Here is a 15,373-nt window from a genome sequence, read left to right as displayed (position 1 = left end):
GAGACAGGCCTTACCTCAGAGATGGATGAGGTTCCAGGACTTGTTTGAATTCCAGAGATGGGACTGGTTGTAGCACTAGGCTGGGATCTAGAGCTGGGCTCAGTTTCTGAGCTGGACTCATCGCTGGAGCTGGTCTGGGCCCCAGAATGGGCGTGGATACTTGAGTGAAACTGAGTTTTAGAGCAGGGCTGGGATCTGGGCTGAGCTGCCACATGCATCTGAGTTCCTGAGCTGGTCTGGGTTCGTGAATAGGGCTGAGTTTGGGAGCTGTCTTTGAATCCTAAGCTGGAGAGGCTTCTGTAGTTGGGCTGATTCTTAAATCTCACCTGGGTTTCAGAACTAACTGGTGTTCCTGAACTAAACTGGGTGTCCAGGTCTGGCAGTATCATGGAGCTATCTTGTGTTCCAGAGTCAGGTCGAGTTTTATGGCAGGGCTTGGTCATAGAGCTGGGCTGGCTTCCGATACTGGCATTGATCACAGAGCTGGGCTGGGTCTTAAAACTTGTCTGGGTTCCAGAACTTGATTTAATGCCAAAGCTCGGCTTGGCCTCCGACCTGTCCTGGGTTCTAGAGGTGGGCTGAGTTTTGGAACTGGCCTGGGTTCTGGAGCTAGGTTGTGTCTCAGAACTGGATTGTGTTCTAGAGATGAACTTAGCTTCAGAGCTGGCCTGTGACCTAGAACAGAGCTTGCTCTCAGAGCTGGGCTTGGTCTCAGAATTGAGCTTGGTTCTAGAGCTGGGTTTAGTTTCAGAGCTGGGCTTGGTCTCCGAACTGGTATGGATTCTAGAATTGAACTTGGTCTCAGAGCTTGCGTGGGTTCTAGAGCTCTGTTGGGTCTCAGAACCAGATGAAGTTCTAGAGATGAACTTGGCCTCAGAGCTGTCTTGGAGTCTAGAGCAGGGCTTGGTCTCATAACTAGGCTTGGTCTCAGAACTGGTATGGGCTCTAGAGGTGACCTTGGTCTCAGAGATGACCTGGGCTCTAGAGGGGGACTGGGTCTCAGATCTGGGCTGGGCTCTGGAGCAGGGCTGGGCTTCAGGAACCAGCCTGCAGGGCTGGGGCAGGGGACTGGGCTCCGGACTGGGGCTGCGCTCAGCCCCAGAGCAAATTAGCCACAGGCCTCCCTGGCCTCCCCGATGGCGGCCCACACCTCCACCACAAACTCGTCCGGAAAGGCGAACTCGCCCAAGACGGAGTCTAAATGGCGTGCAAACTCCTGAACGCTCACTGTCTTCTTGGATGTCTCCACCATGGTGGACGCTGCCAGGGTGGGAAGGAAAGTGGGTAAGAGTGCTCTGGGACCCCAACTTCCCCTGGGGGCCCTACCTCCTCCCAGTGGGCTGGCCTCCCCCCAGGGTCCACCGGCTTACCCTGGCCCCTTACCCAGCTCTGGGTCCCGAATGCCCATGTAACTCTCCAGTAGGTCATCCACCTTCCGAGAGGCCTCTTCCTCAAATTCACTGGGCTAGGGCGTAGGGGGACAAAGCAGATGGTCAGAACCACACATCCCTCCAGCCTAGCCCCCTCCCAGGCTCCATCCCTTGGGTGCCAGCAGGCTGGGACTCATGTGCCAATGCTTCTGTACAACCACCATTGCCCTGCCTCACCTGAAGACCCATTTTGCAGGTGGGGAAACTGGCGCTGTGTGAAGGAGGTCTTACCCTAGGTCACACTGACTCAGAGTTAGAGCTGTAGGTGTAAGAGTCCCTGAAGGCCCCTCTCCCCTTCACTCACCACTTCCTCTACTGTGGCAGCCCCCCCAGAACGAAGCCGCAGGGTCTCCCGCCCGCTGGTCACTTTTGCTTCCACGGGGCATTTGCTGCTCCGGCTCCTCTGGCTGATCATGTCTGGAGGGGACAGAGTGGTGGAGGGGCACGTGTTCTGGATGGATCCACTCTTTGTAAACACTGGGAAACCACCAGCTGAGACTTTCTAGAACTTTCTTATCCTTCAAAGGCCCCCTTACATTCATAGCTTTAAAGCAGCACTTTAAAAGCTCCCACCAGCCGAAACCGGTTTGGCTCAGTGGATGGAGCGTCGGCCTGCGGACTGAAGGGTCCCGGGTTCGATTCCGGTCAGGGGCATGTGCCTTGGTTGCGGGCACATCCCCAGTGGGAGGTGTGCAGGAGGCAGCTGATCGATGTTTCTAGCTCTCTATCCCTCTCCCTTCCTCTCTGTAAAGTATCAATAAAAAAAAAAAAAAAAAAAAAAAGCTCCCACCAAATGACAAAATAGATCTAAACACCTCCTCATTCTGTCTCCATCTTCCCAAACTCCCCCATCCCCAGATAGACTGTAACAGTGAAGAGACTACCTACCTGTTCCCTGTCATGTCACTAGAGGCATCTAGAACCTTCCATCCTACCCCATCCCCCCCATCCTCCACTGTCCCTGCATCCAGAGAACCCACTTCCCCAAGAGCTCCCCGCACCCGCCTGCCCCCAAGGCCACAGGTGGCCCTCACCGAAGGCTCTCTTGGGCTGCACCAGGCGCAGGGTGAAGGGCTGGGCCTTGGGCAGCTCACGGAGCATCTTGGCGACTTCGTAGTGGCGGCAGCCCACGATAGAGTGGTCGTTGATGGCCTCGATGCTGTCGCCCACACACACGGCTTCGATCCTGTTGATGATGCTGCCCTCCTTGATCCTCTGCAGGGACCCAGAGTCACTCCAGGGGCCACCCTCGCAGAACCCACTTAGACCAGAGAGGGGCAGTGGCTCGCCCCAGGGCATGGAGCACCCGGAAAGTCGCCCCCCACACCGTGCGCACCTTGATGAAGGCGTAGCCCGCCCCGTTGTCCGTGATTGTCAGCCCCAGGGCATCCTCCGTCTTCGTGACCTCCACCTCCTTGGTCTCGCCGCGCACGTGCGCGAAGATGAAGTCCTCCAGCCCTATCTGGCCGCCCAGGAGCTTCTGCATGTCCACTTTGTGGCTGTTCAGGGTGCAGAATAAGATCTGCCCAAGGGGAGGGGGTGCTTAGAATTAATGACAGCGCTCACTCCCCACTGTCTGTGCAGAACCACGGGCGGGGAGGTGGGGGGATGGGCTCATGAGCCTGTCAGGGAAACCGAGGCAAAAAGCACCGACACTGGCCCAGTCACCTGGTGCCTAGGAGCCCAGCCCACAGGATCTTCAGGGGTGGGGGGTGAGGAGACAGGCCCCCAGAATGAGGACCAGGATGAGTAGGAAGAAACCTTCCCCACCCCAAGACTTCCAGTTCCAAACCCTTGGTGCCCTGATCCCCCTCCCCCACCATCCTTTTCCGGCCATTCTGCATCCGCTGGCGCCCCCTGGGGGCTGCAAGGCGCACCGCTCTGCAGCCCAGCCTATAACCCAGGCTGCCTCCGACGTATCGCCTGGAAAGGTGCTGCCTGGAACCCCAGCCTCCAGCCTCGCCCAGGAGCCACAGATGCGTTTCCCCGAGGGCTGGTATCCACCTTAGCTGGGTGGGTGGAGTGAGTTCCCGGACGATCGGGTCTCACTAGATCTGCTCATCTTTGGTGCAGGCCGCTCAAACGGGGCGTCCCCAGTGTATGGGCACCATTGGATCTGAGTGGTGCGTCTCGGAGATCCCGGGCCCCGAGTCCAGGGGTCCAAGCTCCACCCTTACCCCTGGGTCAGCCCGGTGGGCCTCGGGCGCTGGGGGTCCGCGGTCCTCACCTCGGTGGGCGCGATCCCAAAGGCCTCGGCGATCTTGGCGTAGAGCTCTCGGACGTTGGTGAAACCCTCGATCTTGCCTGTGGGGCTGCCGTGAGCCAGCTGCGTGCGGAAGACGAGGCGCGGGCGGGCGCGGGGCGCAGCGGGGGGCTCGGAGGGTGCGGGCGAGGGCGCGGGCTGGCGCGGGGCCTCGGCCCCTCGGGCCTCGCGGGCCGCTGCGCTCTCCATGGCCGGAGGAGCTAGGCGACCTGGGCCACAGCCTCCGCCACCGCCGGATCCGCTGCTTCCTGCCGCCTCCCCTCCCCCGGCCCAGGGCGCGACAGCCGAGCTGCCCGGGTAAGGGGATCCAGGAACCCGAGCCGCCCAGGAAGGCGACACCGCGGGGTGCCGAGAGGGGGGCCCAGCCCCAGGTGTCCAGGCCCTGCCAGAGCCAGCTGCGCGCTCCCCAAGGAGGCTGGGCGGTCTGCAGGGGCCTGAATTGTAGAGCGGGAAAAACGGATCACAAAAAAGGAGTGGGACAGCTGAACGCTCCGGAGAGCTCACTCTGCATGCGCCCTCATTTAATCCTTGCAACAGCCCTAAGAGGTGGAAGTAAGGTTACCCTTGTATAACCTGAGACATCCCGTCCTTCTGCCCACCACCCTCCAGAGCTCTCACCTCCTTCACGGTAAAAGTGGGATTTTTTCCTCAGCCCATATGGCCTTGCACTACCTGCCCCCATTCCATCCCTGTCCTCACTCTCTCCTCCTCACTCACACGGGCTTCAGCTGTTCCTCGACTCCCCGGGCACAGTCCTGCCCCAGGGCCTTTGCTTGTGCTATACCCTCTGCCCCACTCCGGACCTCTTCTCCCAGATCTCCAGGTGGCTCCTTCCCTCACTTCCTTCAGCTCTTTGCTCAAATGTCACCTCCTCTAACTACCTCGATTTCTCTTCCCAGCTTTCTTTTTCTCCCTAGCACTGAGCATCACTTGACAAACCAGATTATTTTTACTTATCCTTCATGTGTCCTGTCTTCCCAACTGGAATGTCAGCTCCAGGAGGGCAGGGGTTCTGGTCTCTTGTTCCCTTACTGTAGAAGAGGGCCCGGGGCCAGGTACACAGTGAGCAGGCACTCGGGCAATACTTGATGAGGGAATAAGTGGACCCCCAGGGTACAGATGAAGAAGGAGGCTCCGGCACCAGGAGGCCTCTATAAGAATCCCCCAGGAATGCAACACTAGGCATCAGGAAATGTGGCTCAATGAGCAGTGGTGGAATGCTGTACCCTGTGTAAAAGAGGGGCCTCCCACCTTGGAGGAATCTCCGAATCCAGACATTGATGGGAAAAGGCTTTGGGTGATGTAAGAAAATGTACATAAATGTTTAAAGCCTACAAAACATGACACACACCACACCATGGGTGGGCCTTGAACACATGATGCTCAATGAGAGAAGCCAGACACAAAAGGCCAGAGTGTGTGGTTCTATGTATGTGAAATGTCCAGAACAGGCAAATGCTCAGAGACAGGGAGTGGATTCGTGGAGAGAGGGAATGGGGGTGACTGCTTAGCGCAACAGGAGTGATGGAATGTTCTGGAATTAGATTGTGCCAATGGTTGCACAACTTTGTGAGTACACTGGAAACCACAGAATTGTACACATTAAAACCTTTAAAAAATGAAAAGAAACCCAAAACGACCAAAATGGTACTCTTTCAGGAAGACATATTCATGTGCTAAAAGGATGTAAAAGACCTGCCCAGGAATGATGAACTCCAAATTTGGGGTGGAGACACCTGTGCCAGGGAGCTCACATTGGGGCGGGGGGAGTTGACAATATCCAGTTGTATCAGTCTCCAAGGGTTGTCATAACTAAGTACCACAAACCGGTGGCTTAAAACAGATTTATTACTTACAGTTCTGGAGGCCAGAAGTCCAAAATCAAGTTACCAGCGTCCAAGACCCTGGGTAGGATCCTTCCTTGCCTCTCCTAACTTCTGGTGGTGGCCAGCAATTCCTGGCATTCCTCAGCAGCTTGCGGTACTCAAATGTCTGCCTTTGTCATCACATAGCTGTCTCCTTTCTGTGACTGTGTCTAAATTTTCATCTTCTTATAAGGACACCAGTCATATTGAATCAGGCCCACTCTACTCCAGGATGATCTCATCTTTCAATTAATTATATCTGCAATGACCCTATTTCCAAATAAAGTCACATTCTGAGGCCCTGGGGTAAGGACTTCGACATATCTTTTGAGGGGACGTAATTAAATCTGTAGCATGGGTTTGGTCAAATTAGTCTCCAAAAGTTTTAGAATGTTTTATTTATTTATTTATTTATTTATTTATTTATTTATTTATTTATTTTTATTGATTTCAGAGAGAAAGGGAGATAGAAACATCAATGATGACAATCATTGATTGGCTGCCTCCTGCATGCCCCCTACTGGGGATCTAGCCCACAATCTGGGTTCGATGCCCCTGACCAGAATCAGGAACCCGGACCCTTCAGTCCACAGGCCCATGCTCTATCCACTGAGCCAAACCAGCTAGGGCTACTAGAATGTTTTAAATATTCCATTAAACACTGAAGTCTCAGAGTTTCCTCAATAAGTTAAGCATAAAATTACTATATGACCCAGCAATTCCACTCCTGGTGATGGACCCAAGAGAATTGAAAACAGGTACTCAAATAAAAACCTGTACATGAATGCTGAATGTTCACAGCAGTGCAATTCACAATGGCCAAGCTTAAATGTCCATCAGTGAATAAACACAGTGTGTCCATCCACACACCGGAATATTACTCAGTCAGAAAAGGAGTGAAGCACTGACACTTGCTATAATGTGAATGGGCCTTGAAAAAAGATGCTGTGAGAAAAGCCAGACACAAAAGGTCAGAGTGTGTAACCCCATGTGGAATGTCCAGAACAGGCAAATGCAGAGACAGAAAGTAGGTTCCTGGTTGTCAGGGGCTGGGGGAGGGCAGGCCTGGGAGCATCTTGGGTAGTCCTGGGCACATCTTCTGGCTCAACCCCCTACAAAAACACACACTCACAAGCTTGAAATTCAAATTCCACTTTATTTTTTTAATTTTTTAATTTAAAAGTCCAGATTAAGCAGTGGCAAAGGGGCCACCTTCATGACGGTCCGTTAGCTGAACGAGGGCAGGGGATCAGTACCAGTTACTCCATTCTGAGGTGCAGGAAGTCGAGGGCCACAGACAGAAGGCTCTCACCCAAGCATGAGAGCATGTCCTGCAGTGTGCCTGCTTGCATGGGGCACTTGTGGTCAGCACCTTTGGGGAGTCCCTCCCTGTGTGTCAGGTATGGGTTTTCACTGCCCTGTGTCCTGAGGCAGATCCCTAGAGCCACTGTAGCCGGTGTCACCCTCCCTACACCAGTGTTGAGAGTTGCTGTTGGTCCCCTTGTGTCCTGGGTCATGCTGCCCATGTGTGGTGTTCCCACATCCCTGTAGTATGACATGCTCTATGAGGCCATGGGGTTCTATGTGTGTTGTGCATGTTAGGTGACTTTTCTGGATTTGGGGTACTGGGGAGGTTGAAAGCTAGGGGATGGTGTAGAATAATGTTAGGGGACTGGAGCTCCCAAGGTGCAGGATTGGGCCTGGCCCCAAAAGGTGGACCCCCATCCCTCCTCCATGGGGTGGGGGCCACGAGCAGAGCTTGGTCTTCTCTGGATCCCCATGAGCTGACCAACACCTTCATAGGTGCTCACTGCAACAGGAGAGAGGAGGGGAGTCATGACTGGGGACTCCATCATCTCAATCCCCACCACCATCCTAGGGGACACCAGAGGCCACCTTCCTTAAGCAGCTCCAAACAGATGTCAGGGTAGGGGGCCTGGAGTTGACCCCCTCTAACCTGGGGAGCCAGAAAACACCCAGAATAAATTGCCAAGAAGCTTTGGAGAAGTTCTAGTCCCCCTAAGTGAGTCCAACTGGCCAAGGGGGGCTGGCAGGTCGATCCCACTCAGCAGCATTAACACAGTACCGCTGTGCTCGTGGTTCCGCCATTAGCCTCGTGCATCAAGTACCAAATAAGTCCCACCTGGTAAATCCCAAGTGGGCGGGACCCTCAGAACAAGATGCGGCTACTGGATCCCACCATGCAGTGTCCACGGATTTCCAGAATCCCACCGAAGGTGAAATGCAGGCCAAGGCAGGTCTGGCCTGAGGCAGTCCCCCATTCAGGGCCACCCCACCAAGGCGGAGCCAGGGGCAGACCCCGGCACACACCTGGCAACCTGGGCTAGGATCTCCTTGATGCGGACCACGAGCTTCTCGTGCTGGGCGGGGTCCCGCTCGATGGCTCCGTGAAGCTGAGTCATGTAGAAGTCCAGCGTGCTGAGTGTGGGCGTCTCGCCGGTGCCTGGGGATAGCAGGGGACTGGTCAGCCGAGCCCAGTGTTGAAGTAGCTGTGGTTGGGGCTTCAACCACAGATTGGGGTCTTTAAGGGAGGAGTCCTGGGGAGGGGGCCCTTGGCGCGTGTCCGTGGGGGTAGAGTGAGGGGTCATGGCGTCTGGACCTGAGAGTCAAGGTCAGTTGTGAGAGAAGGTGGGGGTGAGGGGGGTCAGAAGATGTTAGTTGGCTAGGGACAGGTTGTGGTGGGAGGTATGGGGGTCTACTCGGGGAGAGAAAATTAGTCAAAATCAGCCAAAGACAACCACTAAAGGCGGGACGGATGGGGTCAGTGAGAGAGGGGCTGGCTTGGGCATGGGTCAGTGAGGGCGGGGCAACAGCGTTGACAGGAGCTGCGGGCGGTCAGTGGGGCGGAGGTGGGGGTGGGGAGTGGCGGTTGCGTGCAATGCTTGGGGTAGGGAGGTGGTCATATGGAGCGGGTCAGTGGGGTAAGGGCTGGCTGGGCAAGGAGGCGGAGACACCAGGGACATGACTAGTGGTGACCCAGGTGGGGTTTGGGGTAGGGCAGGGTTAGCGGGGACAGGACTTCAGTGGGTGGGGGCGGGGCTTCCGCACCGGGGACGGGTAGCGAGGCGAAGCTGGCGGTGAGCGCCTGGCGCACAGCCTGGAGCTGCTGCTGCAGTGCCAGCGTCCGCCGCTCCTCTAGCGCCAGCTCCTGCTCCAGGCGCTCGCGCGCGCTGCTCATGTTCTGGGTGTGCCTCTGCAGCACCGCATTCTGCTCCTCGAAGGCCACGTTCATCTTCCGCAGGCGCCGCAGCTCCGCCTCCCGAGCTGCAGCGGGAGCCAGGTCAGAGCTGGCACTTCTCCCCCTACCCTCTGCCAGGCCTTTGCCCCAGCTGTGCCCTGCACCAGGCCTTAAGGCATTGCTCTGCCCCCAGCCCCATCCTTTAGCTCCCGGGCCTACGGGACAGGTGAGGAAGATGGTTTGGCTTTAGGGGTAAATACTCCCACTTCCTACCTCTTGCCTTGGAGCCCTCTTTTGGCCCACCACCCTCTCTCCTTACATCTGTTTCCCCAAGAACCCTAGTTGGTGCTCACCTTTGTTTTGGTCCAAGAACTCTTCAGTGAAAATGGGGACATCAAAGGTGGAGAAGCCATCGCAGTCCCCACCCTGGGACAAGACAAGTGGCAATGTTTATTTTGAGGGGGCATCCAAATGCTCTCTGGGACATCCTCCAAGCCTGGGGTGGGGGGTCTCCTTGAGCCACTGAGGTCCGAGTTTGTTTAACATTCCCAGGGGGTGGCTGCCCTACTTACACAGGATGGACAGGGCCATTACTTTCCATGAGCCTTGGTCCGGGCTCACTCGGGCCTCACCAGGGGCCTAAAGACTTCCAGACCTTTCTCACCTAGGTGCTCTTCTTGGAGGAGGGCACTTACCTTGTGTCCATTCAAGAGGGTATTCATGAGACCGGAGCCCGAGTCCTCTGGTGGGGGAAGGAGGAGGGCAGGGTCAGCCTCTCAAATCTCCTCTGACTCTGCTTTGCTTTGCATATGCTGCTCCCCCTGCCTGGAACACCCGCCTTCCCCTACCTCCCATGTGAACCCCATGGAGGTGAGGGGTCTCCAGGCTCACCCCTCAGAGAAGGCACTCAGCTGCCGGGGGCTGGGGCTCTTCTCACCTTTTTTGATCTTCTTTTCCTGGATCTTCTCAGTGCACATCTTGTATGCTTCTGACTGCTGGTAAGCGCGCAGCTCCTTCATGTACTGCTGCTTCTCCCGCTCGGCCTCATCCAGGTACCGCTGGCAGGGCAGCATGAGAAGGCTTGACCCAGCCCCAGGGCAGAGGAGGCCTCCAAGGCCAGGCCCCCATTTCCATCACTCATCTCAGTGTGCTGGACATTCCCAGAGCTCCTTATTACCCTCCAAACAAAACCTGACCCCTTAGCCTGCTGCTCAGGGTACCTCCTAGCTTCCCACCTCATCACCAGCCTTTATACACCACTTTATGGTGTCTGACTATAGGCTCCCACCTCCAGCTGCCCTCCAGCACCCGTTTTACTTGTTGAAATCCCACTTATGAGGGTACAAGCCAGTGATGGGTTTTGTTACCTTATCTTGATGTTTATGCAGTTTTTAAGTTACTAGGATTTGAAAATCGGATACATAAAAATCTAGCTCCCACCCCTACTTCTTTTAGACGTTGGGTGACCACACTGGTTAAGTTTTATGTCTAGTCTCCCCTATTGCTACCCTCCCCCCAATAAACTGGGGAGGCCTCATGGGCGGTCAGTTCTCCAGGAGGAAGAACCCTCCACACCTTTCAGGATATGGCTGCGGGGGCCTGAATGGGTAGGGGGAGGTCAGTGGTCCCGGGCTGGCCCCATCTGCCGCCCCCTGCCGTCCACCTGCTTCTCTGTGGGCTGCAGTTTGCTCCACTCTGCACCCAGCATCTTAGTGATCTCAGGAAAGGGCAGGTCCGGGTGGCGCGTGCGAATCTGCTCTCGCCGCTCATTCAGGAAGCGCACGTAGCCAGTGACAGGTGCTTTGGGGCCATTTGGCAGGATCTTCTTTCGCTTCTTTCCCTTGGGCCAGCCTCGCTTCTTCACAGGCTGCAGAACCAGGCAGTGCCGTTGGGAGGGGCCTAGAGGGGGGGCCCAGAGGGGGACGGGGCGGAGCCTTGAAAGACGTGGGCGAGGCTAGAGGTGAGGTACAGCCAGCAGGTAGAACCCAGAAGGCCTGGAGGTGTGGCCAAGTCAGGGGATAGGATTGTGAAGGGGGTTCGAGGAACCCTGGGTAGAAGTGAGGGGTATCACAGGTACTGGGAAAAGGCTGGTTTCTGTTGTGGGTGTGGCCTCTGTAATACAGACGTGGCTTGCACCGGAGGAAGGACCCACATGACCACCAAAAGGTGCTTTCCCCTGGGAGGCAAGCAGTGGGCGGGGCCTGGACTTAGAGTGGCAGCGGACCTTGTGAGGCGTGGCATCTAATATGGGGCGGGGTCTCAACTTCCAGAGGGACATCTGGGCAGTGGGCGGAGCCACAGCGAATTCAAATCTAGTCTGAGGTGAGGCTCGGAGACCCAGAGCCTTCCCCACCACAATTCGGGGACTCTCACCTCCTCCTCGTGGGACCCCTTCTCACTGGCTCGCGGGCCCTCGCCGCGCTCTTGCTTGACAGCCACCACGAAGCCCCCATGCTGTGCAGGAGCCTTGCCGCCCGCCGGCCTGGAGTCATGGGAACGCCAGTCACCCCCACCCCCACCCCGACGGTGGGGCTGGCAGAGAGGGGGCCTGAGTCCTGGGGGCAGGGGTATCTGGGGAGGGGGGCAGGGTCCGGAGGTCGGATCAGGAGCCAGTAAGAACCCCCGGGAGAGGCTTAAGCCACGGGACTCCAGGGTCACACCCATTCATCACCCCCGACGGCAGATAGGGCAGCAGCGAAGGGACCCGATCCCTGTTAGGGGGGGGCAGTGGGGACCCCTGGGAGAGACTGGACGTGGGGAGAAGCCCGTGGGGGCGCTAAGGGAGGGACTTCCCGGGTGGCGGGGAGTCAAGACCCTGGGGCCGGGGTCGAGGAGCTCCAACAAGGTGGGCGGGGCTGAGCTGCGACCCAGTGGGCTGTGGAAGGGGAGTCGCACTCACGCGACGGCCGCGCCGGGCTGCTTCGGGCCGTGGGACATGGCCGCACCTGGAACGCAGACGCGTGGCTGAGTAAGGGGCACCCGAGCCACCGACACCACCGGGCCCGCAGCACTTGGGGGGGCCGGATCCCGGGGCTGGGAAGGCCTCCAGGGCGGGCGCCCCAGGGATCCTTTGTTGGGCGATCGGCCCCCGCGAGGCCCTGGTCCTCCCCACCTGGCCGGCAAGCAGCCCCGTCCCCGTCCCGAGACCCCCGCACCGCCGGCCCCTCGCAGGGCCTTGAGTTCCGCAGCTGTTTTCACCTCCAAAGAAACTTTCCCGGACCTCTCGGCTGCGGCGCCTCGCCAACCAACCGCCCGGAGCCCGCCCCCGCCGCCCGCCCCGCCCCCGGCAAGCTGATGGCGGCCTCCACGCGCTGTTGGATTGGGTCGCGCCCTTTCCCTGGGGCGTGACCATGCAGATGAGGGTCGGCGCGCCGGTCCGCGATTGGCTGGGGCGGCCACTGAGCCGCGTGGGAGGTGGAGAGGGAGGCTGCGGGCGGTGCGTCAAGTTGGGCTGCGCTCGGCCGCTCCGGGGCTAATCAGGGCGCTTTGAGGCCTTGCCTGGCGGAGCCTCTTAAAGGGCCCGTAGGCACGGCGCCGACTCCTCCTCCGCTGAGGGAGAGATTCCCCGCTCCTGCCCGACCGGCTTCGGCCCCGCCCCAGTTGTCATGGGGACAGGGGCAGGTTGCTAAGGTAGGGGTTAAGGACCATCTGGGCAGCCCTTTGCCTCAGGGCGAGGTGCACCAAGTTCTTAGCATCCTGCAAACCCGGTGGGAAAGTTTCCCGTTTATTGACGGGATTTAGGGCCCCGGACACGCCTCTGTGCCTTGTCCTGCTCTGAGACAGGGCAGAAACTGCGCTCCCTCCTGTACAATGAGGACATTGACGATGTCCAGGACCGGGAAGTTGGGATGCTGTGAGGCTAAGACCAAGAGGCTGGTCAGGCTGGGGCTGGGGTGAGGAACTGGGCTGGAAGCATTTTGGGAAAAGGTGGTGCGACAGGAAGGCTGCTAGGACCTCGTGAAGCTGGAGGGGCAGAAGGTTCTGCCCTTGGGTGGGGGAGGGTAAGGTGGCGGGGAGCGGGGGCGGGGGCGGGTGGGGAGGAGGCCAGACATATAGCATGGTCTTCTCCTGGTCTGGGCTGAGGCTGCCTCTGCTCCCAGAATGCCAGTAGCAGTCTCTGGATGCTCAGGATAAGCCCATTTGTTCCTAAACAATCTGTGAGACATCACCTCCTTCCCTCATCTCACTCCACTCTCCCCCTCCTCCATGTTCTTCAAATACATCCATTTCATTCATTCCCACCTCTGGGTCTTTGCACTCTCTGTTCCCTCCACCTGGGGTGGCCTACCTGAGACTATCTGCCTGGCTCACGGCTTGCCCTCCTTCAGGCCTTTGCTCAAATGTCACCTTCTGAGTGAGGCTTTTTCAGGCTTGTACCCCACTTCATACACCCCGTCTTATTTTTTTCTCCATATGACCTGTTTGCTTGTTTATTTTTTTAAATTGATTTGAGAGAGAGGGGAAGAGAGAGAAACCTCGATTTGTTGTTCTACTTATTTATGATTCATTGGTTGCTTTTTGTATGTGCCCTGACCGGAAATGGAACCTGCAACCTTGGCATATCCGGACGATGCTGTAACCAACTGAGCCACCTGGCCTAGGTGGTGACCTGCTTGTTTGTTTGTTGCTGTATTCCTAGCACATACAACAGTACCCACAGGAACTGCTTAATACATTTTCATTGACTAAGTGAATGAATCCTGTACTTTTCTAAGCGCACAGGTGCAGCTAAACATGGAGTTACCATGCAATCCAGCAATTCCACTCCTAGGTATCCACCCAAGACAACTGAAAACACTTGTCCACACAAAAACCTATGCAAGAATGTTCACAGCAGCAGAACTGACAAGAGCCAAAAAGTAAAAAAAAAAAAAACCCAAATGCCCATCAATTGATTACTAGATAACCAAAATGTAGTCCAACAGAATGTCATGTGAAACAATAGAGTATCGTTGGCCATAAAAAGGAATATATTGCCAACTTATGCTACAACAGTGGTGAATTTTGAAACATGATGCTCAGTAAAAGATGCTAGTCATGTCCCGGCTGGAGCGCTCAGTGGTTAGAGCGTTGGCTCGACTAACCCTAACTCTCCCTCTCTCCCTCCCTTCCTTCCACTCTCTCTAAAAATCAGTGGAAAAAATATCCTTGGGTGAGGATTAACAACAACAACAACAACAAAAGGATGCCAGTCACAAAAGGCCACATAGTGTATGATTTCATTTATATGAAATATCCAGAACAGGCAAATTCAGAGAGACAGAAAGTCAACTCGGGGTTGCCTGGGGGTAAAGTATGAATGGAGTGGTTCTTTCACAGGTTTTGGTACCAAAAAAGAAAAAGAATTAATGGGGAGGGGAATAGGCGTGACTGCTGATGGGTGAGGTTTCTTTCTGGGAAATCAAAATGTTCTAAAATTAGACTGTGGTGATAACTCTGTAGATATACTAAACACCGCAGAATCATACACTTTAAATGGGTGCATTATATGCTATGTGGTTTAAATCTGGCAAAAAGATGAGTGTGCCCTGGAGTCTTGACCGACCCAGAGTCCTGTTCGGTTGTTTCTCGGCTGTGTGTTCTTTCATGCCTCTCTCTGCTTCATTAAAGACAATATTGGTAACATTGAGGGCAAAGACAACTACTCAAAATTTCTAATTACATTCTATTTTTTTTGAATTCTCATCTGAGGATATTTTCCATTGATTTTAGAGAGAGTGGAAGAGAGAGGGAAAGACAGAGAGAAACATCGAAGGCTTGCCTCTTACACACGCTCCGACTGGGGATGGAACCCACAACCTAGTGCCCTGAGCAGGAAACGAACCAGCAACTTTTTTGGTGTACAGGGTGACAGTCCAACAGACTGAATCACCTAGCCAGGGCTATAGTATTCCTTTTTTTGTTCTCACTAAAGTTTTCATTTCATTTTCAAATATGAACCAGGTGAAAATTCCCAGTGATGAGTGTACATATTTCATTTTGTTCACTTATCATAAGCCACTTTCTTTTTCCTTTGTACTCATGACCAGAGAGATACATGTGACATAAAAAAACAGCAAGCCAGCTATGGCTGGTGTTTCTCAGTGGTTAGAGCGTCCACCCGCACACAGGAGGGTCACAAGTTTGATTCCTGGTCCAGGGTACGTACCTGGGTTGCAAGTAGAGCCTCGGGTGCAATGGGGAGGCAACCAACTGATGTGTCGCTCTCACATTGATATTTCTCTCTCTCTCCCCCCTCCCTCCCTTCCTCTCTCTCTAAAAAGCAATGGAAAAATATCCTCGGGTGAGGATTAACAAAAATTTTGAAAGTATAAATCAGCATATTAAAAAAAATTCTAGGTAAGACTTGCAAGCTGGAAAACAGGGAAAGACCCGCCCTCTGAGCCCCACCTCTTTTGCTTGATTGACAGTCTGGTGTTGCCATAGAAATAATTTTTCCACTCCCAATGTACCACACAAGCAATTCAAGGCTCTTCCTGCACATCAAAAAGAAATGAATGGTTTTGAGAGCAGTTTTGAAAAATAGTCTGTAGCTCCTTGGCATCAAGAAAAGAGCTTTGCACCCCCGCCAGTTGGCTCAGTTGGTTGGAGTGTGAGTCACCCATATATCAAAAAG

At 55.3% G+C, this 15,373-nt stretch overlaps 2 protein-coding genes across 3 annotated transcripts; both read right to left on the bottom strand.

The window, feature by feature from the left end:
* Positions 1–982: 982 nt before the first annotated feature.
* On the bottom strand, positions 983–3,882 carry GIPC3 (GIPC PDZ domain containing family member 3; the record flags this gene model as incomplete). Its single annotated transcript, XM_080672646.1, has 6 exons — positions 983–1,260; positions 1,384–1,465; positions 1,735–1,847; positions 2,465–2,645; positions 2,767–2,952; positions 3,658–3,882. 6 exons carry the CDS (start codon positions 3,880–3,882, stop codon positions 1,109–1,111), a joined length of 939 nt encoding a protein of 312 aa, XP_080528772.1. The 3' UTR covers positions 983–1,108.
* Positions 3,883–6,696: 2,814 nt separating this feature from the next.
* On the bottom strand, positions 6,697–12,030 carry HMG20B (high mobility group 20B). 2 transcript variants are annotated; one of them, XM_080674006.1, is made up of 10 exons: positions 11,956–12,030; positions 11,657–11,702; positions 11,131–11,239; positions 10,421–10,624; positions 9,695–9,815; positions 9,453–9,499; positions 9,111–9,183; positions 8,628–8,843; positions 7,890–8,022; positions 6,697–7,368 (listed from the first exon to the last, which is right to left on the bottom strand). In XM_080674006.1, exons 2-10 carry the CDS (start codon positions 11,692–11,694, stop codon positions 7,356–7,358), a joined length of 954 nt encoding a protein of 317 aa, XP_080530132.1. In that variant the 5' UTR covers positions 11,695–11,702; positions 11,956–12,030; the 3' UTR covers positions 6,697–7,355. The 2 variants fall into 2 exon arrangements, with proteins under 2 accessions (XP_080530132.1, XP_080530133.1); XM_080674007.1 differs by having other exon boundaries at positions 11,870–11,994.
* Positions 12,031–15,373: the final 3,343 nt, after the last annotated feature.

Source organism: Plecotus auritus (assembly GCF_963455305.1).
Source record: "Plecotus auritus genome assembly, chromosome: 6".
Taxonomy (NCBI): domain Eukaryota; kingdom Metazoa; phylum Chordata; class Mammalia; order Chiroptera; family Vespertilionidae; genus Plecotus; species Plecotus auritus.
Note: the sequence above shows the minus strand (reverse complement) of the source record. Positions and strands in the feature narration are given on the sequence as shown.